The 27078-nt window shown below is 46.7% G+C and overlaps 2 protein-coding genes across 6 annotated transcripts in view; one reads left to right on the top strand and one right to left on the bottom strand.

Annotated features, from left to right (window-relative positions):
• Window positions 1-27078, top strand: part of LOC146444782 (uncharacterized) — a 108103-nt gene that overhangs the window by 2682 nt on the left and 78343 nt on the right. The gene's annotated exons all lie outside the window — the stretch shown is intronic.
• On the bottom strand, window positions 15755-16788 carry LOC146444783 (G-patch domain and KOW motifs-containing protein-like). Its single transcript, XM_085049587.1, is given in 2 exon segments — window positions 15755-16197; window positions 16200-16788. Coding segments are annotated over 2 exon segments (1032 nt in total).

Raw genomic sequence — 27078 nt, 5'->3', positions numbered from 1 at the left:
CATAATCACCTCTTAAAAACACGTGGGGTTTTTATCTTCAGCATTACTCAGCCCTGATAACACCATCTGGGGGGCCATCTCCACTAATCAACCATCAAGGTCTTCCAGCATGACTCATACAATTACATCATCCCATTATGAGATGCTCGGCCCAGAAGGGAGAAACTGAACATTCCCACCTGTACATAAACTGAAGTTTTGGAGCACTACCATACTTCTTCCACTGCATTCCCAGAGGAGAAGAGCTCAGGAGTCACCACTGGACCTCCAGAGACAGACCAGATCTTACTTCAGGATCACCACTTCCACACCCTGACCAAGAGGATGACAGGCTGTATTCTAACTTTGTCAGTTTAGGCTGGTGTTTCTGTATTATTGCCTTTATTTTAATGTTTTCCCGAATTAATTGTAGTCCTGACTTGGAATCTCTTGCAACATATTTGTGTGGGGTTAACCCCTCCGCAGGTTTGTTTTCAAACTGGCACACTCAGACAGAGGTAAAGTTGTCTCTCAGTTCTCTCTCACTGAGACTCTTTCCTTTCAGAGTCAGAGCCAACTGCCTACTCCTTCTCAGGAGCTCATCTTCATATGCCCATTTCCTTCCATCCAGTTTACTCTGCTCCTTATGTAGCTCAATAAGATTCTCACAACATGGTAGCTATCTTATTAATCACCTCTGTCAGAATCTGCTGACAGCCATCTTGCCATTTCACTCCTGGGAACTGAATTTCCTGGGCAGGTCCTTTGACCTTTTTTTTGTTTAATGACAAAAACAGCTTTCAGGAGAATCTGGATTATTTTCTCCCCTTTCTCAAAACCATCTTCTGCTGTGTTCCCCCATACAATTAGGTCATTGATAAACTGCAAGTGTTCTGGAACCTCACCCTTTTCAGTGCAGTTTGGATCAGTAAGGTTTCTTGCTCTGGGAAAAGTGGTGAGCCCCGAAACCCCATGAAAGAAGGCTGCCACCGTGAGCCTCCCACACGAGTCCGGACCGGGCGCTGCCGGGGTGCTGCGGGTGCAGGAGCAGAGTGCTTCTGAGACAGAGAAAAGCAGGAGACACAGCGATTAAGGAGATGTAGTCTCTGAGTTCTTGGAATCCAGGGTTTATTGAGGTGCGTGGGGTCGGCGAGGGTGCGTGGGGTCGGGAAGGATCAGAGGGGATGGAGCAAGCTGGATTCTCAAGCACGCAGAGCACAGAACAAAGGCGAACACGTGGTTAAGAAGGGGGACCAGGATGGGAGGAGTTTGCAGGGGGGAACCAACCGGGACGCGTGGGATGCGTGACTGGCAGGGACGCCAGGGAATGGGGATACCAGGAGGGAGGGTACAGAACTTTGAAAACCAATAATAAACCTCAGGTAGAAGGAACAGAGTAGAACATTCTAGCTATTAAATCCAAATAGGATAATGAGGAGGAGAAACCCTAAAACCAATACTCTTGTTCCCTGATGCATATTGAGGAAGCTAACTGCAAGGTGTCCTGGGGGAACATCTTTTTGTCACCCTGAGCTAAAGGTCTCCTCAGACCCAGGGCCCTTCTTCAGGTATATCAGCCTCCGAGCTCATCTGAGCCAAGGTCACTGCAACATCTCCCTGTTTCTTCTTTACAAAAGGAGAGTTAAAAACTGCAAGAACTAGAATCATTAAGATTAAGCTAAACAGAACCCATAAAACCGATTTCAAAATTGAGTCTGCCCACCTCGAGAGCCCCCAACCCTTAAAGATCTCGCTGAGACAGTCCTTTGTTTGTGTTTGCAGCTTATGGATGTTGTTTTGTATTTCACTGATTTTTGATGCCATGCTTTGCCCATGGGCAAAGAGTTAAAGCAGCACATTCCTTCAAACTCCTCGCACCCATGTCCCTGGGCCAAGAGGAGGTAGTCAATGACTGCTCTATTTTGTAAGGTCTCATGTTTTATGGTCTCCTCGTGTCCGAGGATCTGGCTTAGGGCCACAGAGGAGAGCTGGGCATGTTTGCCAAGCCAGCACTCTATTTTGTTAATGTCACCCAGCTTTTTGATGATGGCAACCCAAGGTACCAGAATGGAGGCAGCGATCAGTTTTGATTTCGGCCAGGTTGTGATTGTGCTGTCACATTTTTCATCCACATTAACAATCTCTCTTTTAGGGTAGGCCAATTGAACCGAATTTTTCCAATTTATCAGCTGCTCTTTATCTGGGGTAAAAGTTACCAGCTTACCAAGGGTGCATGGCCCTCCCCAAATATGAGCTGGGATTCCTGCCCAGGCCCAGGTTCCACAAATGAGAAAAATCCCTTTCGGGATTTTCTTGGGAGCACCTGAGTATCGAGACTTCTCAGGGCAGTGAAGTCACACCAAGAAGGTGAAAGATATGCTTCCTCTGTGGTATTTACCCACTGGAAGGGCATAACTTCCAGGTCATCACTCTCCCTGGCACCCTTTTTGACTTCTGAATAATAATGTGCAAAACTCCAAAAATTTATGCAGAAAACTGCTCGAGTGGACCCCAGCAGATCTAGTTCCTGGAGCTCACTGTGCGTCCCGGGAAGTTTCTCAACCCAGTCATCCCAAGTGGAAACCGGGTCGGGGTACAAGGTGTAACTTCCTACAAAAGAAATTTCTCCCTTCTGCAAGGGAATCCCAATGAGACACGTGCTCATCAGATCCTCCGCTCGGTCCATGGCAAGGCAAAACCCGTCTTGGCCCAGAGTCTTTGACAGCGTGGTCCACACATTGACCGTCTTTGGACTCCAGTGAAGGCAGCGGCCAAGACGCTTGCAAACACGGTCATGGTGTCAGGGCTCGTCATGGTTGGGTCTCTTTTCGGGGTGGATGGTGTCTGGGGGTCAAGCAGCTGAAAAAAGCCTACAAAGATAATAAAACAGGTAAATGAATAGGGTGAAATTTTCTCTTTTTCCCCACAGCTAGTTCTCTCCCAAGGGTACACTGAAGTTACACAGGCAGGTGGTTTAGGGACAGGACAGAGCTACAGGGGCTGATCTGCTTGGGAGAGAGGCAGTCTGAGAACCACAATTGATGGATATGTGATTCGGGGGTGTCTTGGAGTGATGTTAGGATAATCCTGTATTCTATCATTAGCTTATATGCTCAAAAAAATGTGGTCCTGTGACTTTAACTACACTCAGCCACAGAGAGAAGAGCAGGTTTGTAGGAAGACTCTGTGGGATTTGGTTATGAGGGTAAAATAGAAACAAGAGGTCTCTAAAGATGGGTTTTAGAGCATGGGAGTTTATTGTGAAAGAGCGTGGGTGTGAGAGGCCTGCTAGGCTGCAAGACGCAGCTCAAAGCAGGCCACAGAAAGAAGAGAGAGGTGAAAAGAGAGAGCAAAAGAGAGCGATTTGCCGTTTACAATGCAATAAATCATCTTTTCTGTTGAATATTCTAATTCTCTTTAACCAACCTAAGACAAGATACAAACCCTACAGCATTTACATACAACCTATAAGAATCATCACATTACCATACGGGGTTATATTTCAAACCTTAAAAAACTGCTTTTTGGACTTGCCTAGGCAGTGGGCATTGTTCTGTCAAGAAGTGGGATTACCTTCAATCGGCTATACCATTGTTTCTTAGTTACTCTTCAACTCAAACCTTGTCTTCATCTCAATTTCGTTTATACGTTCCATATTTTCAGCATCTTTTGCAAGGTAATCATATCTATAAGGCTTTCCTATTTCATCTTCCCCAACACAGGTTGAAAGCTTTGTTTTGAAAACTTTTTCCCCCAAGCCTCGCTGTGGGGGAGCAGGGAGGGGGGGGGGAAGGAGGACTCTCTCAGGAGACTGCACGCTGAGACGGCTGTCGGGGCAGCCAGCTCTGTTTCTGTTTCTTTTTTTCATCATTTTTCTTCATTTGGACCCTTTTCTTCGATCTGCTTCATTGCCCAGAAAACCCAAAAGGGCTTGGAGGACAGCAGAGCTTCCGGGCAACTCCGCCCAGCCCCCCCCAAGAGGGGCCCAAAGAGGAGAAAGTACATCTGAAGAAAAAGGACACTAAAATTACCAGCTTTTTAATCGGGTTTAATAATTCCTTTTACCCTGTTCTCCCCTTCCCCCTGTGCCTCGCAGGGCACTCTGCATGGTTTTGTTAAATAAATAGTTTTTTCTTCACTTCCATCTAAGAAATTCTGTAGTGGATGGAGGAGGGGGTGTCAGAGCCCTTGGCTCTCAGAGGAGGCATTTTTCAGAGCTCTCCTTAACTAGAGAATTTTATCACTAATCTGGGACAGGGGGAAACCTCAGATTCTTTATTTAACTTTTTCTTTCTTCTGCTTTTCCACCCCAGGGTGAGCAGGATGGTCCAGTCTGGGACAATGTCCTTTTTTGCAGAGAATGCTCTTTTTTCCTGTGGGTCAGGGGTGTAGGGTTTGACCCGTTTTGAGGGGATCCAATGAGGGCCTGCAGGGGTTGAGACACATGCATGGCCTCTTCCCCACGTCACCAGTGGGAAAGGGCCTTAGATCTGCCAGGACTCAGGGTCTTTTATCATGACTGGTGGTTGTCCCTTCAGCTTTGCCCTGGTGTCATTGGCAAAGTGTCTGAACACAGGAGGAAGTGGCTCTGAAAAAGAGCTGTTGAGAAAATTAATGGTAAATAATGCTTTGCAAAGCCTCATGAGGAGAGTTGATTTCAGTTCCCCCCCTCTGCTGTTTAAGGACTGATTTGAGAGTCTGGTGGGCTCTCTCCAGGATGGATTGTCCTGTCGGTGAGTGAGGAATGCCAGTGGAGTGACTCACTCCCCATTTTTCAGTAAAATTTTTAAACTGTTGTGAGGTGTATGCTGGCCCATTGTCTGTCTTGATCTCTTTGGGGACCCCAAGGGTGGAGAAGGCTCGCATGAGATGGTTGATGACATCTGTGGTCTTCTCTCCTGTGTGAGCGGTGGCGTGCATAGCCCCTGAGAAAGTGTCAATTGACACATGTACATATTTGCATCTCCCAAATGTTGAAGAATGGCTTCAAGACCACAGTTACGGATCCTTAGAGGGCTTGTGTGAGCAAAGCCAGTGTTAGCTGAAGTGGGCCATACAGGCCGCAGCAGTAAGATAAATGCAATTTATGCTGACAGGGCAGGAGCCCAAGGACAGAGTGCCCTTGGGCTCTGGGAAAGTACCGTGGGGAAAGTACTGGGGAGGAACTTGCGATTGAGAAGAATGAGGAGGAACCCTGAAATTGTGAGAATGGAATGCAATGGAATGCAGATTGTAACCTTTGTGCTTAACCAATGAAGTAGTGACTGGTAGGCATAAGCAATTTTAACAGTATATAAGCCGCGCATACAGTGAAATAAACGGAGCTTGCTTATCACTCATGTTGAGTTGTCATCTTGCTTCCCTCGCTGCCGACACCCAAACTCTGCAATGTTGGTTACATCCATCTGCCAAATTTGACAGCTTTGCAACCCTCTTGGATTCACCCCTAGGTAGTATAATGGGAGCTGGTCTTTGCAACAGGAAGGGCAGGTTGAAATGATGGCCTGCTCTCTCGTCAGCCTGAACATCCGTACAAGGGCTGAAGCATTTTGGTGGTACAGCTGGTAACTCAGCTTTGCCTGTGCAAAGGTGACTGGAACTGATGGTGTAAGGACAGGAGAAGCCAAGGCATCTGCTCTTCTGTTGCCATCAGCTATCGGCCCAGGCAAATCAGCGTGGGATCTGATATGCATTATAAAATACATTTGCTCCCGGTGGGACAGGACTTCTGTAAGTTGCAGGAGCAAGTTGAATAAATTTGGATTGGTTACTTCTTTTAGGGCCGAATTCTCTGCTCTGGATACAACTCCAGCCACATAAGCTGAGTCGGTTACGATGTTTAAGGGTTCTGGAAACTTTTTAAATGCCCTGACGATAGCATCTAATTCTGCAAATTGAGAAGAGCCTGGAACTTCCTCGACATCAGCTTCCCACTGCTGTGTTTTGGGGTCCTTCCAAATCATTACTGACTTGTGGGAAGCCCCGGAGCCATCTGTGTAAACTGTCAAGGCCCCTTTAATGGGGCGCAAGGCCAAATGTGTTTTTTGAATCAATCTGAAACTGATATTAAATAGCTTGTGTCTACCATGACTGATTTGAATTTTGCCAGTGAACCCTTCCAGGGCAAATTGTAAACTTTCACTGTACCTCATTAGATGTTCCAAATTGTCACAAGTGAATGGTAAATGGACCCACATAAAGTCCTGACCTGACAGGGCACAAAGCCGAGATCTTGCTTTCATGATAACTTTTGCTGCCAGCTCCTGGGGTGTAGTCAGTTTTTGCTACCTGGTGAGGGAGAAAAACCCACTCAATGATTGGTAAATGGTCTTTCAGTTCATCGTCCCATTGGTAAATCAGCCCATGCATGAACTGTTTCTCGCCCAGTACAATTAGTTGGAAAGGCAAGCGGGGGTCACAGTGGTGTACCTGCCTGCTCGTGATGGTGTCCTGCACTCATGTGATGCACTGTTGGGCCTCAGGGGTCAGAGAGCACAGTGAGTCCAAGTCACAGAATCACAGAATCACAGAATCACAGAATTACCAGGTTGGAAGAGACCTTCAAGATCATTGAGTCCAACCTCTGTCCTAATACCTCAACTAAACTAAACCATGGCACCGAGCGCCACATCCAATCTCTTTTTAAACACGTCCAGGGATGGTGACTCCACCACCTCCCCAGGCAGACCATTCCAATATTTTATCACTCTTTCTGTAAAAAAGTTTCTCCTAATATCTAACCTATATTTTCCTTGGCGCAACTTAAGACTGTGTCCTCTTGTTCTGTCAGTTGTTGCCCAGAAAAAGAGACCAACCCCCACCTCACTACAACCACCCTTCAGAAAGTTGTAGAGAGTGATAAGGTCACCTCTGAGTCTCCTTTTCTCCAGGCTAAACAACCCCAGCTCCCTCAGCCGTTCCTCATAGGGCTTGTGTTCCAAGGCCTTCACCAGCCTTGTTGCCCTCCTCTGGACACGCTCAAGTATCTCCACATCCTTCCTGAACTGAGGGGCCCAGAACTGGACACCGTACTCAAGGTGCAGCCTCACCAGTGTCGAGTATAGGGGAAGGATGACTTCCCTGCTCCTGCTGGCCACACTATTCCTCATACAGGCCAGGATACCACTGGCCTTTTTGGCCACCTGGGCACACTGCTGACTCATGTTGAGTCGGCTGTCGACCAGTACCCCCAAGTCTCTTTCTACCTGGGCACTCTCCAGCCACTCTGTTCCCAGCCTATAGCGTTGCAGGGGGTTGTTGTGGCCTAAATGCAGGACTCGGCACTTGAACTGGTTAAACTTCATCCTACTGGACTCAGCCCATGTATCCAACCATTCCAGGTCTCTCTGCAGAGCCCTCCTACCCTCCAACAGATCGACACATGCTCCCAGCTTAGTGTCATCTGCAAATTTACTAATGAAAGACTCAATACCCTCATCCATGTCATCAATAAAAATATTAAACAGAGGTGGTCCCAGTACAGACCCCTGAGGGACACCACTGATGACTGGCCGCCAGCTGGATGCAGCACCATTCACCACCACCCTCTGGGCCCGGCCTTCCAGCCAGTTCTTAACCCAGCGAAGAGTGCCCCTGTCCAAGCCGTGGGCTGCCAGCTTTTCCAGGAGTATGCTGTGGGAGACAGTGTCAAAGGCTTTGCTGAGGTCTAAATAGACATCTACAGCCTTTCCTGCATCCACCAGGCGGGTTACCTGGTCATAAAAGGAGACCAGGTTGGTCAAACATAACCTACCCCTTCTAAACCCATGCTGGCTGGGTCTGATCCCCTGTCCATCCTGTAGGTGCTGTGTAATAGCACTCAATATAAACTGTTGCATAACCTTCCCTGGTACCGAGGTCAGGCTAACCGGCCTGTAATTACCAGGATCCTCCTTCTTACCCTTTTTATGAATGGGCATCACATTGGCCAGCTTCCAGTCATCTGGAACCTCGCCAGTGAGCCAGGACTGCTGGTAGATGATGGAGAGTGGCTTTGCAAGCTCATCTGCCAGCTCCCTCATCACCCTGGAATGGATCCCATCCAGTCCCATAGATTTATGGATATCCAGGCAGCTCAGCAGTTCCCTGACCGCCTCCTCTTGGATAACAGGGGGACTGTTCTGCTCCCTGACACTATCTACCAACCCAGGAAGACAGTTGTCCTGAGCACCGTGTGTCTTTTCAGTAAAGACCGAGGCAAAGAAGTCATTAAGCACTTCGGCTTTCTTCTCATCTGCAGTTACTAAATTCCCTTCCGCATCCAATAGACAACAAAGGTTGGTCTTGCCCTTCCTTTTTTCATTAATATATTTGTAAAAGCATTTTCTATTGTCCTTTACAAGGGTTGCCAAATTGAGTTCAAACTGAGCTTTGGCCTCCCTAATTTTTTTCCTACATGCCCTAGCAGCCTCCTTAAATACTTCCTGAGAGACCTGACCCTCCTTCCAAAGATGATATATCCTCTTTTTGTTCCTAAGCTCCTTCAAAACCTCGTTGTCCATCCAGGATGGATGTTTACCTCGCCCACTCATCTTTCGTCGCACTGGAACAGTCTGTTCCTGTGCCCTCAAGATCTCTCTTTTGAAGTATGCCCACCCTTCCTGTACTCCTTTGTTTTTAAGGGCTGCTTCCCAAGGAACTCTCTGGATAAGTCTCTTAAATAGGTTAAAGTCTGCCCTCCTGAAGTCCAGTGTAAAAGTCTTATTGATGTTCACCCTCCTTTCACCAATTAGTGAAAACTCAATAATTCCATGGTCACTATGCCCCAGTTGTCCTCCAACCACCACATCTCCCACCAGCCCGTCTCTATTTGTCAACAATAAATCTAGTATAGCCTCTCCCCTGCTGGGCTCACTCACCAGCTGCAACAGAAAATTGACCTCCACCCACTCCAAGAACTTCCTGGACTGCCTCTTTTCTGCTGTATTAAGTTCCCAGCAGATGTCCGGTAGGTTAAAGTCATCTACGAGAACAAGTGCTGGTGACCCTTAAACATTCTCTAGCTGCTTATAGAATAGGTTGTCCACTTCTTCATCCTGGTTGGGTGGTCTGTAACAGACTCCCAGTAGGATATCAGCCTTGTTGGCCTTCCCTTTAATCTTTACCCATAGGCATTCAACTTCATCATCATTAGTTTCAATGTCCATGGCATCAAAAACCTCTCTAATGTAAAGGGCCACCCCTCCACCTCTTCTCCCTTTCCTGTCTCTTCTGAAGAGCTTGTAGCCACCCAGTGCAGTGCTCCAGCTATGTGCGTCATCCCACCATGTTTCTGTGATGGCAATCACATCATAGCTTTGCTGTTGTACCATGGCTTCCAGCTCCTCTTGTTTGTTACCCATGCTGCGTGCATTAGTATACATGCACTTCAGCTGGGCTACTGTTTTCACCCACTAACTCAGACTTACCATCCTTGGGACTGTTTCCGGAGAGCCCAGCTGTATCCCCTTCCCCCTTCGAACCTAGTTTAAAGCCCTTTCAACGAGTTCAGCCAGTTTATGAGCTAAAAACCTTCTGCCCTTAACAGAGAGATGGAGCCCATCTGGTTCTAGCCGACCAGGTGCTGTAAAGGTTTCCCCATGATCAAAAAACCCAAAATTCTGCTGATGGCACCAACCCTTGAGCCACTTGTTGATAATGTGGGCTCTCCTATTTCTTTTGTCATTTTTCTCTGCCACCAAGAGGACTGAGCAGAACACTACCTGAGCTCCTGCCCTATTCACCACTTGACCCAGTGCCCTAAAGTCCCTTTTAACTGCCTTGATGCTCCTCCTCTCAATTTCATCACTGCCAGCCTGGAGTATCAGCAGTGGGTAGTAATCAGAGGGCCGAATCAGCCCAGTTACTTGCTCCTCTGCTTCTTCTGAAGATAACTCAAAAGTCTCATCTTCAGGCCAGTTTGTTATAATTTCCATAATCCCAGGGCAATTCGGGTTTCCAATACGGGCGTGCTGTATGATGAGGGCAATCCATTTGCTCCACACGGCGTTGGTGGCATGGTGGGTAGAGGGAACCTTTCCCTTGAACATCTACCCCAGCACCGGTAGTCAGGGTGCCAGGAGAAGTTGTGCTTCTGTGCCAATCACCTCTGAGGTGGCTTGGACACCTTCATAGGCTGCTAGGATTTCCTTCTCGATGGGAGTGTAGTTGGCTTCAGACCCTCTGTAACTGCAGCTCCAGAATCCCAGTGGTCAGCCTCGGGTCTCACCAGGCACCTTCTGCCAAAGGCTCCAGGACAGACCATGGCTTTACTCCTGGCTGTGGAGTAAAGCACATTCTTTACCTCTGGTCCTGTCCTGACTGGGCCGAGGGCTACCGCATAAGTGATCTGTTTGATCTGGGTGAAGGCTTGCTGCTGTTCGGGGCCCCAGTGGTGATGCCTGATGGGTTTTTTGTCATTTTTCATTATACTTTTATACCCTTTTTATATACTTTATATCCTTTCCTATTCCTATACTTTTTACTCCCTGTATTTTAGCCCCACCTTTGTAACTCTTGTACTATAGTCTAGTTCAGAATTCTTTAGGAAAGACAAAACATCCCCACAATCTCAAGAACATGAGGCACCAACCTTGAATGGAGCCTCATCCCTGGAACATGTTTTTGTAAACTAAGTTGTAGCCTTTTGGGGGGCGAGGTAAGTAGAATAAGGGGGCAATTTCTTCATTTGTTAGGTTTTTTATTGGGGAATTTTAGATAGGTATGCTAATTGGTGAGCTCCATAAAATTGTATACACGTTGTACCGGGGCCCTTTTTTTGTCATGGTACCACCTTTGATGAAGGTGCACCTGGGATCCTATTAAACCAAGGTAGTACCCTTTTCCCTATGCTGTGGTATCTGCGTCTCAATTTTTACCAACATTTTTGGCAACAGTGGAAATCATTCTTCTTGCGGGTTACAAGGTAGAAAGGACTCATGATCTGGCTGTACTCAGGGATGTGCAGTCTCCAAAAGCCTATAGCATCTAGGAAATCTTGCGTCTCCTTTTTGCTGGTTGGTAGAGACATGGCGGTGATCTTATTGATGACTTCAGTAGGAATCTGTCACCGTCCGTCTTGCCACTTCACTCCCAGGAACTGGATCTCTCGGGCAGGTCCCTTGACTTTGCTCTTCTTGATGGCAAAACTGGCTTCCAGGAGAATCCCAATGATTTTCTCTCCTTTCCCAAATACTTCTGTTGCTGTGTCCCCCCACACAATGATGTCACCAATATACTGCAAATGTTCTGGAGCCTCACCCTTTTCCAGTGCAGCCTGGATCAGTCCATGGCAGATGGTGGGACTGTGCTTCCACCCCTGGGGCAGTTGGTTCCACGTGTACTGCACGCCTCTCCAGGTGAAAGCAAATTGAGGCCTGCACTCTGCTGCCAGAGGAATGGAGAAAAAGGCATTGGCAATGTCGATGGTTGCATACCACTTTGCTGCCTTGGATTCCAGCTCGTGCTGAAGTTCCAGCATGTCCGGTATGGCAACACTCACTGATGGTGTGACTTCATTCAGGCCACGGTAATCCACTGTCAGTCTCCATTCTTCACTGGACTTACACACTGGTCATATAGGGCTGTTAAAGGGTAAGTGGGCCTTGCTGACCACCCCTTGGCTCTCCAGTTCCCAAATCATCTTATGGATGGGGGCCACAGAGTCTCTGTCTCTGTGGTATTGCTGGAGGTGCACCGTTGCTGTAGTGATTGGTACCCACTGCTCTTCAATTCTCAGCAGTCCTACAGCAGACGGGCGTGTCTGAGAGACCAGGCAGGGTATTCAGTCGTCTTATGTCTTCTGTCTCTACGGCTGCTATCCCAAAAGCCCAGTGATGTCCCTTTGGGTCTTTGAAATATCCACTCCTGAGATAGTCTATGCCAAGGATGCATGGGGCCTCTGGACCAGTCACAATGGGGTGTTTCTGCCACTCGTTCCCAGTTAAAATCACTTCAGCTTCCAGTACAGTTAGCTGCTGGGATCCTCCTGTCACCCCAGAAATGGAAATGGATTCGGTCCCCACATACCTGGATGGCATCAGGGTGCATTGAGCGCCAGTGTCAACCAAAGCCGTGTATCTTTGTGGGTCAGACGTGCCAGGCTATCGGATCCACACAGTCCAATAGATTCGATTATCCCTTTCCTCTACCTGGCTAGAGGCAGGTCCCCTCTAATCCTGCTTTTTGGTACAAGACGCTCTCCTCCTGTAAATGTGTTCCTGAGGTCTCTACAAGAGGATCAATCATATTATCATTTCCATATCATCTGGGGTTCTGTCTAAAAGAGACTGGAGCAGTGTTGAACCTAGATGAGCCTCCTGAAGTAGATGTTTCTCTTTTCAATTTGCGTACCCGGGCTGCTAAAGACGAGGTGGGTTTCCTATCCCACTTTCTCATGTCTTCCCCATGCTCCTGTAGGAAAAACCAGAGGTTACGTCGCGGAGCTTGTCTTCTTTCCGTAGCTGGGGGACATCGGCTCCTGATGACAGGGACTCTTGTTGGTTTTGGTGAGGCATGGTAAATTCCTTCTTTGAGCTTTTTCCTTCGTTTCTGGTGGCCCTCTTCAATCAATCTCTGGACTTGCTTAGCCAGGTTTGTTTCCACCGATGAGACATGGGTGCGTAGTGGGGCAGTGAGTGTCCTTGTAAATTCTCAGTTTGTTTGCTAACACGCCCACCTTGTCTTCACCTTCCCTCCACTGCAGTGTTGCCAGGTAACAAGAGTATATCTCTGGTCCGAGCCGTGCGAATCTTAGCCACATTTGTGAAGTGCACTGGACATTATCTGGGCTCTTAGGGAATCTCTCGTTGTCTGAGAAAATGATCTCTAGCAGGGCCAATTACCTCAGGCATCGGATACCTTGTTCTATCGTGCTCCATTTTCTTTGGTGCATCTGGAGATCTTCTTTATAGAGGTATCTGTCCTGTACACTTGTCAGCAATTGCCGCCAGAGGCTGAGAGTTTCCTGGGTTCTTGCAATCCCCTGGTCATTGACCACATCCTGAGACAGGGATCCCAGTTGCCTGGCCTCACTTCCGTCCAGAATGGTGTCATTAGCTGCAGCATCCCAGATACGGAGCAGCCAGGTCAGGATGGACTCATTCACCTGCCGGATGAATTCTCTCCATAGGTCCCGCAGCTCCCCCAGGGATAGGGAGCGAGTGATGATCTCTGTCTCTGTCTCTTCTGCTTGGTGAGATGGTCCTGCCACATCCTAGTCAGTCACTATGCAGACTGACTTGCGCTTTGATTTCTTTTTCTGGATGGGGGCAACTGCTACTGGCTTTGGCTGTTCTAGTTTGACAATGTTCTGCGTTGAGATGTCGACTGCTCTTTTGCTTCTTTTCCTCTTGGTGTGACTTGCTCTTTTCTCCTCCTCTTCAAGAAGATGCTGTAACACACCAAGTATTGTTCTATTTCTCAGCATGATGTACACAGTGCTGGTCATAGAGAAAAAAGAAAACAGAACTAACAGGAAAATTATGCCATCCTTAACAACCAGTGAGAACTCAATATTGTCATACCAGCTGTGCCTGGCCTGAAAGGATGGAAGAAACCTGCTCTCTCCTCCTACCCCCAGGGGCTGGGTGTGATTGCTGAGGAGGTCCTAGACATAGCAGCTCAGATTAGGCCAGGCAGACAAAATTGAGTATATGTTCCGAATGGCATTCATCGCCTCACAGATTATCATGCAATAGGCACAGTAAACCAATAAAGCAATTCTCATGCCGTTCCCTGGTTGCCACAGGAGCAATAAACCAGGCAGATAGTTTCCCATTTGCAGAAAAATATAGAGAGCAAGATACAGTACCGACATAGTCAGGCTGAGCATCATGATGGGATTTTCTGTAATAATTATATTTCTGATTTTTCCTTGGGTCAGGCCCCAAATTGGGCACCAAAATATGTATTGGTTTGAAAACAAACCAGTGGGAGATCACAAGTCAGGATTAAAATTAATAGGAAAAATAAAAAATAAGTGAAATAATATAAGGAAAAACACTGACAAAGTCAGATATGACCTGACACCCTGTTAGGGTGGGGGTAGAAGTTCAAATGAAGTAGCTCAGTTGAAGCAATGAACCTATGGAAGGTCTAGTCTCCAGCTGAAGGTCCAGTGGTAGCTCTTGTCCTCTGGAAACCCAGTAGACAGGGGTAGCTCAGGCAGTTCTAAGGCCAGGTTATATCCAGGTGGGAATGCTTGGCTCCTCCCTCCTGGGTGGAGCATCTCACAATAGGATGAGATAAGTCCATGAGTCTTGAGGTGGTTTCTTGATGGCCCATTGTCTGTTATCAGGGATGAGTCATAGCAGGAGATAACAGCTAACGCTCCACAGCTGGTGGTAATACAATACTTAAAGACATCTATATTGTAACCTAGGACACTTTGTTTTCTGGCCAGGATGTGCCACAGAAATCATTTCATCCACACATAGCCTGGGTGTGCAGAGAGAGTCATTTCATGCCACAAGACAGTTACAAGCTTTTCCCCAAACATTGTACAGTCTTCATAGTACTTCATTGATTTCATCTTCATTAGTCCAAAGTTGTGTATTCTCTACTATCTGGTTTTTTGGGTTTTTTTTGTTTGTTTGTTTGTTTGATTTTACTGGATCTGGATTTCTTTGCCTCTGATGTTAATTAGGTCCTCGCTCCTTATTTCCTTATCAGCTTTTTCCAAACTAGGTGTCTCCAACCCTGCTATGGGACAGCGTCTGGGTAGATGCTGGTTGATGTTTTCTGATGGCCTTTTATGTTCTGCTGATGGTCATTAGCTTTTGAGTATCTCTTTGGGGCTACTCTCAGTCTAGTTGAAATGTTAAACTCATCAGACTCCACCTGGTGGAACCATGTCCTGCAAAGAAACTTAACATTCTTTTTCTTTGGGCAAAGGTGCACAAAACCTTTGATTAAAAGTTTTTTAAATGGTATCTTTTCCAGCAATATGGTATAGATAACACTCTGGTTAATTTGGGTCAGCTGACCTGGTTGTATCCCTCCCAGGATTTTTCCCACTCCCAGCCCTTTGATGGGGAGAAAGAATATTAGATATTTGGCTCAGCAGTAGCGAAAACAATGGTGTGTTATCAACAGCCTTCCAGCGACCAATGCAAACCACAGCACTGTGAGGGTTGCTAAGGAAAAAAAATTATATCAGTGAGACCAAATTTAGTCTCCACCTCTTATTCCATATCGTGGTATCATACTCAGATCCCACACAATCTATGTATCTTGTTTAAAGCCCTGTCGTTACCAAAACTGTGGGAAAACCAGAAACTCAAACATCTTTTCAATGTTAGAGAATCAAGGCATTACTTTACTCTGGCCAGGATGTGCAACAGAAATAATTTCATCCACACATGCTGAGTGGTGCAGTGAAGATCATTCCATTACACATGATTACTTACTAAACTTGTCACATATTGATACGTACAAAACCCAAAGAAATTCTCATTCATTGGTCTCAAATTACACAATTCTTAGTATTCAATCTCCTATCAGTTATTGACCCTTTCACCTTTACTGCTAATTTGGTCCTCATTCTTTGGTTCTCTCATCAGTCTTTTCCCACACCAGGTGTCTCCAACTGCACCACGGAGGTGATGATCGTTGATGTTTGTTAGTGGCCACTTATCTCTATGTACCTTCTCCCTGCTCCCAATCTGCTGATGTTAAAATCATCAGGGATCGGTGGGTAAAGACAGTCTTATGAAAAGCAATTCTTCTTTTCGCCCTTTTGCCCATGGTATATAGATGAAGCCCATCTGACTCTAGCAGACCTGGTGCTGAGCCTGTCTCAGTGGTCCTCGCTGCTCCCCAGGTAATGGCAGATGGAGTCATAGGGCAGCAGCAGCACCTACATGTCCCTGCCCAGCTGCACCAGTGCCCACCCGCGCTCTGACTGCCGCTCCAGGATATGCCCCACCTTCCCCACGTGCTCCCCCAGCACGGCCATGACTCGGTTGGGGTCCCCGTGAGGTACCATTGTCTCCAGAGAGGACTCTCGCAGGCCCTCCACCAGGCGCCCGTCATCCGTCCAGTACACGCAGCTGTCGGGTGACACCAAGTCCTCGACCTGCAGCTTGCAGTTGTAGTAGCTGCCCCGCCGGAAGGTCCTGTCCACACAGCGCACCCGCAGGTCCCTGTGCAGCCAGTGCTGAGTCCCAGGGGAAGCCCCTCGGCACTGCTTCTCCGACCACTCCGTTTTGGAGGGCTCCTTCCGCCTTTTCCCCCCATTCAGGGGCTCCTCGCCCTGCCCCGCCTCAGGGCCCGGTTCACGGCCACCAGCTGCCCCCCCAGCTGGAGCCGCAGCAGTGCCCGCCCAGTCTCGGGCTCCAGGTCCTCCACCTTGCCCTTCACGCCATGGTGCAGCCCGGCTTTGATGCGCACAGGGTGCCCCACAGCCGGGCCCCCTCGGGGGCTATCCCTGGGTTTCGGGGTGCCTGGAGAGGCTCCCTCGGCCCCCAGGCCCAGCCCCCGCGGGCGGGGCCAGTGCCCCACGGGGGGCACGACCCTGGGGAAGGTTTGCCAGATGCCCTGGCCCTGGCTCCAGCCCATCCCCCGCAGCATGGCCAGCCCGAACTGCCCCACGGGCACGGCCTCGTAGTCCTGGGGGGTCGGCAGTGGCCCTGTGGCAACGCCCTTGTCGGGCAGCTGGAGAGGGATGGAGAAGGGGGATCCAGAGCCCCGCTCGGGCTGCTCCTGCCTCTGCCACGCCTCCTGCAGCAGCTCCTGCACAGGCTCAGCCTCCACCGAGCAGGGGTGCGGGGGAACCCCGGCAGGAGCAGGCTCTGTGCTGGGGGTGTCATCAGCGGCAGGGGCGAGACCCATGTCGTCGCAAGGCTGCTCTGGGTTCCTCAAGTGGCGGGAGGGGATCAGGGCTCCTTCGGGCGAGACGGGGCCTGCCGCATGCTAAGCAGCTCCTGGTCCTCTACTGCTGCTAACAAATCGATGTCTGTCTCGGTGTCACCGCCGGGCTCCATCTAGGGTCCCACGGGCAGCAGCCGCCGCCACTCCGCCCTGCGGCTGAAGTCGAAAGACACCAACCCCAGCCCCGCCGTTCCCCTGAACACGTCATTCCCTTTGGCTGTCGCCACACCGCTGCCGGCCGCCATCTTCCTCCGCGGGGCCCTTTGCGATAAATACACAGATACACAGAAAGATGGTTTTAACACACAAAGGCAGAGTATAACCTGGCAATCTGTTGGTCAGAGTAATGCTCGCAGTCTATCCCGGTTCTGGTCTCCCTCTGGATCCATTGAGTGGTACCAGCAGTCCCTAAGCCAAAGATTTATATATGCTCAGGTTCAGGTGGGAATGCTCACTACCTCCCCTGACACAGGAAGTTTCACAATGGATGATGTAACACTGTGAACCATGGGATATTTTGGGAGCCTTTGATGGTCTTAAGTCATTACTGTAACCTATTCTTCTGGTGCCATTGAGTCCATTATGGCCCATTAGAGGAGTTGACAACTCAGGATAGGTGTGAACATGGTGGTGTCACCCAAATTTGGGAGGAAGATAAAAACCCTCTGACACCATATTTCAAGTGATAGAGAATCAGGCATTACTTTATTCTGGCCAGGTTGTGCTATGGAAAATATGCCATACATCCATGCTTTTTACCAGGCTTTCTACAGAGTTATATACACAAAACCAAAGGAGTTCTGGCTCATTGGTCCCAAATGACATAATTTTCCTAATGTTTGGTTTGGTTTTGGTCATGGATTGCTTCACCTCTGATACTAATTCAGTCCTCACTCCTTGATCCTCTTATCAGTCATTTCTGGACCAGGTTTCTCCAGCCATGCCTGGGGTACAGAGCTGGGGCTGATGGTTGTTACCTTTGTGTCATAGAATGGCTGCAGCATCACGGCCATGACACCCTGGAGGTCTTAAATTTTGAGCGAGCAGAACCAGGGGCAGCCTAAGTAGGCCATTTAGGCCATCTAGGCCACAGTAGTAAGATAAATGCAAGTCAGGCTGACAGGACAAGAGCAAGTGATGCTGACAGGGCAGGAGCCCAGGGACAGAGTGCCCTTGAGGCTTTTGGGGAAAGTACCGCGGAAAGTACCATTGGAAACTTGTAGTTGAAAAGAATGAGGAGGTATCCTGAAATAGCAGGAGTGGAATGCAAATTGTAACTTTTGTATTTAGCCAATGAAATAGTGCCTAGTATGTTTAAGCGATTGTAACAATATATAAACCACACTTGCAGTAAAATAAACTGAAGCTTGCTTATCACCCACATTGAGTTGGTCTTGCTTTCCCTCATCACACCTTTGGTGTATCTTCTGTGCTACCCCCAGCCTGTTGAGATGTTAAGCTCATCCCACATTGAGTGGTGCAATTGTCCCCTGAAAAAACTTAGAATTCCTTTCCCCAGGGCAAAGGCAAACAAAGCCTCTGAAAAGGAATCTAGTAAAAACTCCTAAAAGTTGTTATTTCTAACACTGGTGCTTCCCAGAGGGGAGTTACCACAGCTGAGTCACTGGTGTGAAGAAAAAGAAACACTACTTGCCTTGCATGATTTGCCCCTTTTTCCTTATGTCATTTAACACTCAACTTATGCAGCAGTTGAATTTTTACAGGAGTTAAAGGATGATAAGGATCAGGCTTTTTCTCCCGCTCAATAGGACCAGGATCAAAAGGTTAAATACCTGCAACTGGGCGTTCTGCAGTCTGCAAGTTTTTTAAAGCAGTAAAAGTAACAACATGTCAAAACATCAATATATGTCTATGACATGAACAATATAAACATACTATCAGTATGTGTAGCATTATACATTTGTTTATCCATCTTTAGCGGTAAGGCATTTGCAATGCCTTTACCAATCAGGATGGGTGTTCTGAATGGAGACAGAGGGTTGATAGATTTCTGCCGGTTGCCGAGGCCTGTGACAACTGGCAGCTAACCTATTTAGAGCGACCAGCAACCCCAGACTCAGTCTCATTTGCAAGTTTGTTAAAAATGGCCAATTTAGGTCTAATATATAATAAATTATTGTTTATTAGACACAAGAAATAACAGAACAAGGAGCTAAACAACTTGTATACTATACACTTTATGAAAACTACGAATAGCTAAACAAATTATATACTACCCCAAACAGGAAAAACTGCAAATAGCTAAAAATACGGCGTGTGAAAGGTACCTATTATTGTTATTATTGCTAGCAAAGAAGAATACAATTTAGGAAACCAATGATCTTACCAAAATCCAATTTTGGTGCTGGGATACATCAGAATCCTCCCCCAATCCTCTGGAAGTTACCACAGAGTTGCATCCACACTCCAGGGAGAGGCTTTCTCACGCTTCAGTGTCCATGTAGAAAAGCTTCTACCTTTGTGAAAATTTGTGTCTTTTATAGCATAAAAGTGTGCCTGCTTGGTCAGCATGTACAATTTCTCTTTTCGCATTCTCTCTCCGTACCAAAATATGAATTAAGGTTAGACGTGTTAGATTTTCGGGCGCTAAGAGATAACCCCTGCCAGGCTGTTGACCCCACTGGGGTTATCTATCTTCTGCCCTCGAGCAGAAGCGGTGGGGGGGGGGAACATCCTGTCACAATGGGGCAACAAATGGTCTCATACACTTCGAAGGAACCCATTTCACGAGTTGACCTGTGGAAACACAAGCATAACCTCTGTTAATAGATCTAAGGGTCCTTCCCACTGCCCTGTTAACAGGTCCTTTACCATCACTGGAGCCTTTGTATCGAAGTAATATTGTCTTTCACATGCTGTTTGGCCAGCCTCATCTCAATTTAAAAAATTGAGAACATACAAGGCTTTTGCTAATCTGTCATGTGGGCACTCCGACTCCCCCTTCTTTTTTTTTCAAGCGTGGTTTTCGATGTCCTGTGGGCACGTTCAACAATGGTCTGCCCAGTGGGAAAGTGGGCAAATACCTGCGTTGTGGGAGACACCCCACTGTTGCAAGAATTGATGAGTCCATGAGGACTCATCAATTCTTGCAAAGCCAGTCACACAACCCATTCTCTGGTTATATGATATGTCCCAGAATGCATTTTGGTGAGCAAGAGCCAACAGAAGTGAACAGGATATAACAAAGGTGAGAAAGTTTATCTTATAAGGCTTTTCTCTATCTCCCACAATGAACTCTTTGTTGTGTTTTCTCTCCTCTGTCCAGTTGCAGGGGAGGGTGATTGGCTGTTGTGGGTTCCTGGCACCTGGCCAGTGTCAAACCAGCACACAAATTCGTGAAGCATTCCATTTTAGAGGAGACTGTGAGCATCCTTGTTCATCCTCACCTAAAGGTTGTTTTCTCTTACACTAGGGATGACAACAGATTCCATGAATTCCATAGCATAACAACAATATCAGTTGATATTATTAACACTATCAAACAGCTTATATAAGGATGAGCAATGACTCTGGAAGTCTGCTGTACATAATTATCCACGTTGAAATCTACCCTGGGCCAGGAGAAGGAGTTGTATTCATTCATTGTCATTGTTTGTCTTAACATGTTTCCAAACTCACCAAAATCAAAAGATAAGCATTGTGGCTGCCGAATGCCATGTGCCACACAGGAGCTTGCTACTTGAGAACGACTATTGACCATTTACTATAGCATGCAATACATATCTATAACTGTGTTTATCTTGCCCCACTTGGGCACCAAAAAACCTGTAGTTGTTTGGCCTTGGCTGGGTGCCAGGTGCCAACTAAGCCACTCTGTCACTCCCCTTCCCAGTGGGATGGGGGAGAGAATAAGATGGAGAACAATCAGCAGGTAAGATAAGACAGTTTATTACAGTGAAGAAAAGAAACAAGCAAAAGTTTATGTGCACATAAGTAAAGGGAAAGTTAATCTCTACTTTCCATCAGCAAGTGGTGTTTGGAAACTTCCCAGGAAGCAGGGCTTCAGCATATGTAGTGGTTTCTCCGGAAGACAACACTGAAGAATAATGAATGCCTCCTCTTCCTCCTCTCTCCCTTAGCAGAAGGGTCCTCTGACAGTCCAGGCAGGGTCTTCAATTGTCTAATGCCCTCAGCCTCCACAGCAGCTATCCCAAAAGCCCAGTGATGTCCTTTTGGGTCTTTGAAATAACCACTCCTGAGATAATCTAGACAAAGAATACACATGGCCTCTGGACCAGTCACAGTAGGGTGTTTCTTCCACTCATTCCCAATCAAGATCACCTCAGCTTCTAACAGGGTCAACTGCTGTGATCCCCCTGTCACCCCAGCAATAGAAATGGATTCTGCCCCTACATGTCCCGATGGCATTAGGGTACACTGTGCACCAGTATCAACCAAAGCTTCATATTTTTGTTGCTCTGATGTGCCAGGCTATTGGATCCACACTGTCCAAAAGACACGAATCTCCCATGTCTCTACATGGCTAGAGGCGGGGCCCCTCTAGCTCTGGCTGTTGCTCCTTCTCTGGGCATACATTCTGGAGGTACCTTCAAGGGGATCGGACGTGTCATCCTCCCTTCTGTTGTACCTAGCAGCTCTGTCACGGGAAATTGGAGTTTCATTTATTCTGGTGGAACTCTGAGAGTGGTTTCATCTTCTAGCTTATGCAGCCATGCTACCAGGACAGAAGCGGGTTTTCCGTCTCATTTTTTCATGTCTTGCCTATTCTCACAAAGGAAGAACCACAAGTTGACTCATGGGGTGTACCCCCTCCCCCTAGCTAAGGAACATCTGCCTCTGATAACAGGAGCTCTGGTCTGAACTGATGAAATTTGAAGAAGGCCCTCTTAAAGACTCTTGCTGAGTTTCTGAAGGGTCTCTTCAATCCTGTTTTTCAATCTCTGCCTATGCTCAGTCAAGTCCATTTCCACAGCTGAGATTTGGGCTCATGTTGGGGCATGGACAGTGTCTTCATGCTCCTGGAGTCCCCTTGTCATAGTGCCTGCTTGTCACCAAATCTCCAGAAACCAGAATAAAACTGCTTAACACCAATTTTTTTGAGGGCATCATTTTTTTCAGACCCCTGGCAGGGCATGGGGGATAACTCCTCCTAACATGCCTCCCAGTTTCTACAAATGTGTTGCTAATATACAGTCACTACATGCATATTATAATTTGGCCATTACCATAAAACCCTCAACATGTTCCCCAAGTTCCTAAAAACAAAACCTCTTGTTTTGGCTGTAGCTGCATTCCTGAGCCAGACGTCTCCTCATTATCTCCTAACATTCTTTCTTGGGTAGCAATTTCTGCATGCTTTGCTTCTCTGCTGAAGGTCTGCAGACACAGTATCTTCTCTGTTAAAAGTTCACAGTCACGATGTGTTTCTACTAAAAGCTCACAGTTATAGTAGTGTTATGAATGGAGATAGGAGCTTAGCTTAATCTCTGCCTTTTGCCTAGGCCTCTTGGCAGCAGGCAGTAGCTCTTTTTGGGGTGGCTAGCAGCCCAAGACCTGGTCACATTCACAAGTTCTTTAATAATTGCCAATTAGGTCTTATATGACATAAATTATCATTTATTAGACACAAAATAAGACAAGATTTAGGACAAAAACTACATACTACACAAGAATAAAATAAAAGTAACTACTAGTAGGGAGAATTCAGTGTGCGAAAAGGTACCTATTATTATTACAGGTAGCAAGAAATAACATAACTTAGGAACCAACGTATCTTACGAATGCCCATTTGGTGGTGAAGTACACCTCAGAATCCTTTCACACAATCCTCAGGAAAGTAACCAGCAGAGCCTGCATCCAGACTCCGGGGAGAAGCCTTTGCACATTTTCAGAGTGTGTGTAGGAGACTTCTGCCTCTGTTATATTCATGTGTCTTTTATAGTGTAAAAGTGTGTCTTTTGGTCATGTACTTGTTCTTTTCATCTCTTTCCACATCTGCTCTCTGTACTGTCACCGAAACTGTGGGAAAAACAAAAACCCTTCAACAGCATTTTTCATGTTAGATAGTCAAGGCATTACTTTATTATCTGGCCAGGACGTACCACAGAAATCACCTCATCTACACATAGACCAGGTGTGCAGAGAGAATCATTCCGTGGCACATGGCGTTTACTCGATTCTTTGGATATTTTATATAGTAAAAATCCATAGAAAAATATTGGGTCAGAGTTGGGGGTCGCCTGAGTCTAACACACGTCCTCACAGAGTTATCGGTGTCATCTCTCTTTATTTTCAGGAAGCAAGCATTATTATAGACAAAAGCACTGTTCAAGCGACACACTGGTATATATAATTGCATAAAATCTTAAATTCACACACCTGATCTAACTTGCTAATTGGCTGTAGGCTTTTGATCACGCTCTCTAAACATTAGCTAAAGCTCTGTCTATGTAACTTCTTTATCTTGTTTAGAATTCTTTTATGATGTTCACATTCTTGGCTCTTTACATTTCATTATCTCCTGGGAAAGAGACTTCAGAGTCAGTCACACAGGCTGAATTGTACATAAAAATCCCATTTATGTGGCTTGTTCAGCAACAGGTATTGGTCCAAAGTTGAGCAAACCCCCAGTATTCAGTTTCCCATTGGATCTGAATCTCCTCGACTCTGATGTTAATTAGATTTTTCATTCTTCAATTTTCCTATCAGTTCTTTCTGGATCAGATGTTTTCACTCCTGCTGGAGGTGGTGCCTGGGGTAGATGTTTTTAGATAGTCACTGATGTCCCGCTGATATTCGATTGATAGCCCTTTACATTTTGGGTTACTCCCAGTCTGTTGATATGCTGAGTCCACCAGACCTCACCTGGTAGAACAACGCCCTGGAAAGAAACCTAAAATTCCTGTTCCCGGGGTAAAGACAAACAGAACCCTTTGCCTTAAGTTATACCAAATTTTTAAACTGGTATATTTTCCAACAATACCAAGATGTGGATTCTGGGTTGGAGGCTCCAGACTCTCAGACACCAAGAGATAACCCCTTGATGGGTGTTTGACGCAGTCTGAGTTTATCTTTATGCACCAGCTATGTGATAGAGGGAGAGGGGGAACGTCCTGCCACAAGTAGAAATTAAATTCACTTTTTTAGTATCATATTGTCCCCTTCAATCCACTGCAGCATTGTTATGGCATGGATATGCTTGCATCCTGAGTTGTGCAAGTTTGAGCCACATCAGTGTCATACATTGTACTGCATCTGGACTCTTAGTGCTTTAGCCATCATTTGAAAAGAAGTGCTTGTACTAGTTTGAAAGCGAACCAGCAGGACATTCCAAGTCAGAATTACAATTCAATTGGAAAATCAAAATACAGGCAATAGTACAGAAACACTGGCTTAAACTGACAAAGTCAGAATACAACCTGCCACCCCAATGGTCAGGGAGGTGATAGGAGTCTGATTAAATGGTGACTACAATTCCATTGGAGTGATGGATGCTGTTTTGTCGAAGTGGGGATCTTGTAGAAAGATCAGGTCCTTCTCTGGAGGTCCAGTAGTAGTTATTGAGTGTGGCAACACAGATTCTTTCCCACAGGAACTTTTCTCTTCTTCTTCCTATGTTATATAAATAAAGTTTTTGTGTTATTGAAATGGTCTTTTGGAAGATAGGCAGTTCAAGCCTGGCCAGTCAGCCTGGGGGGAGGTTTTGAATTGGTCCAATCTGAACAGCCTGTTGAAGTCTATATAATTGCTAAAATAAATAATTCAAAATCCCTTGATCACCTGAAAAAGCTCTCGACTCTTCACTCTGCTAGCGGTCCAACAGCAACAATTGAGCGCTTGTCCTCTGGGAATACAGTGGTAGTGCTCCCATGGTGTTCCAAGCCTCAAATTGCATACAGGTAGGAATGTGTGGTTCCTCCCCTCAGGGCAGGGCATCTCACAATGGGATGATGTAATTCTATGAGTCCTTCCAGGACACTTTGATGGCCCATGAGCACAGATGGCCCTCCACAGAGTAGCTGCTGCTTCCCCAGAGGCTGTTAACAGGGCTGAGTCATGGAGAAGATAAACACTGCTCCACCTATCTTAACAGCTTATGTAGATAGTAATACAATACATACTTTTGGTTATGTCTTATGTTGTAACCAAAGACATTATCCACCCCTTATTCTCTACCATCTACATAATACTCAAATCAATATCCTCCTTTAACTCTTCTTATATATATATGCACACACAATGAAACAGTACACACAATTCTCACTTAAAATTAAGTCCCCTTGTGATACACAATGGGTTTCCCCATCTTTCTGCATTACCCACCAAGTGTAACCAGGTTCTTCAGCAAAACCAGTCCCACAGATGGGTTTGCCTTTGCCTGAGGTGGGACTAATCCAAACAGTCTTTCCTAAAATACCTTTCATGTGTATCACAGGGACTTTGTCTCCATCTGCTGTGTCCAAGGGTTCAGACTGGGCAGGACAAGCTCAATTGATGGAGCCTCGAGTGCTGACCATCTAAGTGGCCTTTGCTAAATGCAGTCCCCAGTTTTTGAAGGTCCCCCTGCCAAGTGCCTTCAAGGTAGTTTTAAGTAGTGCATTGCACTGCTCAACTTTGCCAGCAGCTGATGCATGATAGGGAATATGATATACCCACTTGATACCATGTTCTCTGGCCCAGGTGTTTATAAGGATGTTCTTGGAATGGGTCCCATTGTCCGACTCAGTTCTCTCAGGCATGCCATGTCTCCACAGGGCTTGCTTTTCCAGGCCCAAGATGGTGTTCCAGGTGGTAGTGTGAGGCAAAAGGTAGGTCTCCAACCATCTAGTGGTTGCTTTCAACATGGTCAGCACATAGTGCTTGCCTTGGAAGGTTTGTGGAAGGGTGATGTAGTCAAATTGCCATGGCTCCCTGCAGCAGCTTGCCAAATGCAACAGACATCTGCTCTCCTCTGGCAGAATCAAAAGGTTAAATATCTGCAACAGGGCACTCAGCAGGCTGCAAAGTTTTTAAAGCAGTACACACAGTTTTCCATGTGACTGATATATCACCCATGACCAGTAGTCCTTGTTCTTTCTGTGCCTCTAACTCAACTCCTACCTTTTCCCATACTTCAGCATTGTAGGAACCATGGAGGGGAATACATTAGAGTTGTTATTCAACCACGTTAATAAAGCGGCTAACTTAACTGTCAGGATTTTAAATCCCTGCTCTTTTAAAATTCTGTGTAAAACTTCTAAATAAAGCTTATGCTCATGAGACATAGCCTGTCCCATAGTTTCATGTTTGCGTCTTACCTGTCCAGCAAGTAGAGACGAAGGGTCAGGTATCCGCTGCACACACAGCTCAGTTTGAATGTAGTGGCTGCCAACAGAGATTCAGTAGTTGGGTCCCAATACAGTCACCAGTTTGCAGCAGCTTGACAAGTAACACAGACCTCTGCTCTCTTCTGGCAGGATCAATCTTTGTTACACACACTTCAGTATTTATGTGTTTCTTCTATGTACAAGTATTGAGATCAGCGGCAGCAGTAAAGGTAAAACAGCCACGTAAAACCAAGCACCTGTAGAGCAATGTTTCTTCTTTCTTACCACTTATGCACACATACACATTCACACATCCACTCAGCTTTCTGGATGGTAGCATAGGAAGTTTATGGCTGGAGTTAATCCTTTGGTGTGCACTTTCTCATAGGAACAGAGCTGTTATTGAGGTTGGGATGGATGCAGCAGGCTGCTGCTTCTGCATTCCCCATACCTTTGGCCATAGTCCACTGTACCACAGAGGCTTCCCCCTCTTGGTCTACTTCATCACAGTGCAGCACACATCTGGCAGCTGTGGGATACTGTCCATAGTTAGGTTCAGCCATTGGTCATGAGCCTATTGGTATGTTGCATCTCTCCTCTGATGGCCAGTGACATCATGGGCCCAACAGGCTAAACATAATTTTTCTTTGTGCTGCTGGTCCAGATCTACCTGATTCTCCAGATACTTTAACATTGGCAGCTTGATCCACCTGCTTCTTGTTGTGCTGTTCTGCACTGGCCCAACTCTTGGGTGCATGTGCATCCACATGATAGACCTTCACAGTCAGCTTTTCTCCCTGGGCAGCAATGTCTTGCCATATCTCAGTGGTTCAGACAGGTTTCCCTCTGCACTGCTAGTTGGCCTTTCTCCAACAGTCCAGCCATCCCCACAGAGCATTAGCTACCATCCATGAGTTGGTGTAGAGATAGATCCTTGGCCACTTCTCTCTTTCAGTGATATCCA

The sequence above is a fragment of the Lichenostomus cassidix genome, chromosome 1 (assembly GCF_008360975.1).
Source record: "Lichenostomus cassidix isolate B80296 chromosome 1, HeHo_3.0, whole genome shotgun sequence".
Lineage (NCBI taxonomy): Eukaryota > Metazoa > Chordata > Aves > Passeriformes > Meliphagidae > Lichenostomus > Lichenostomus cassidix.
This window is presented reverse-complemented; position numbering and strand designations above follow the sequence as displayed.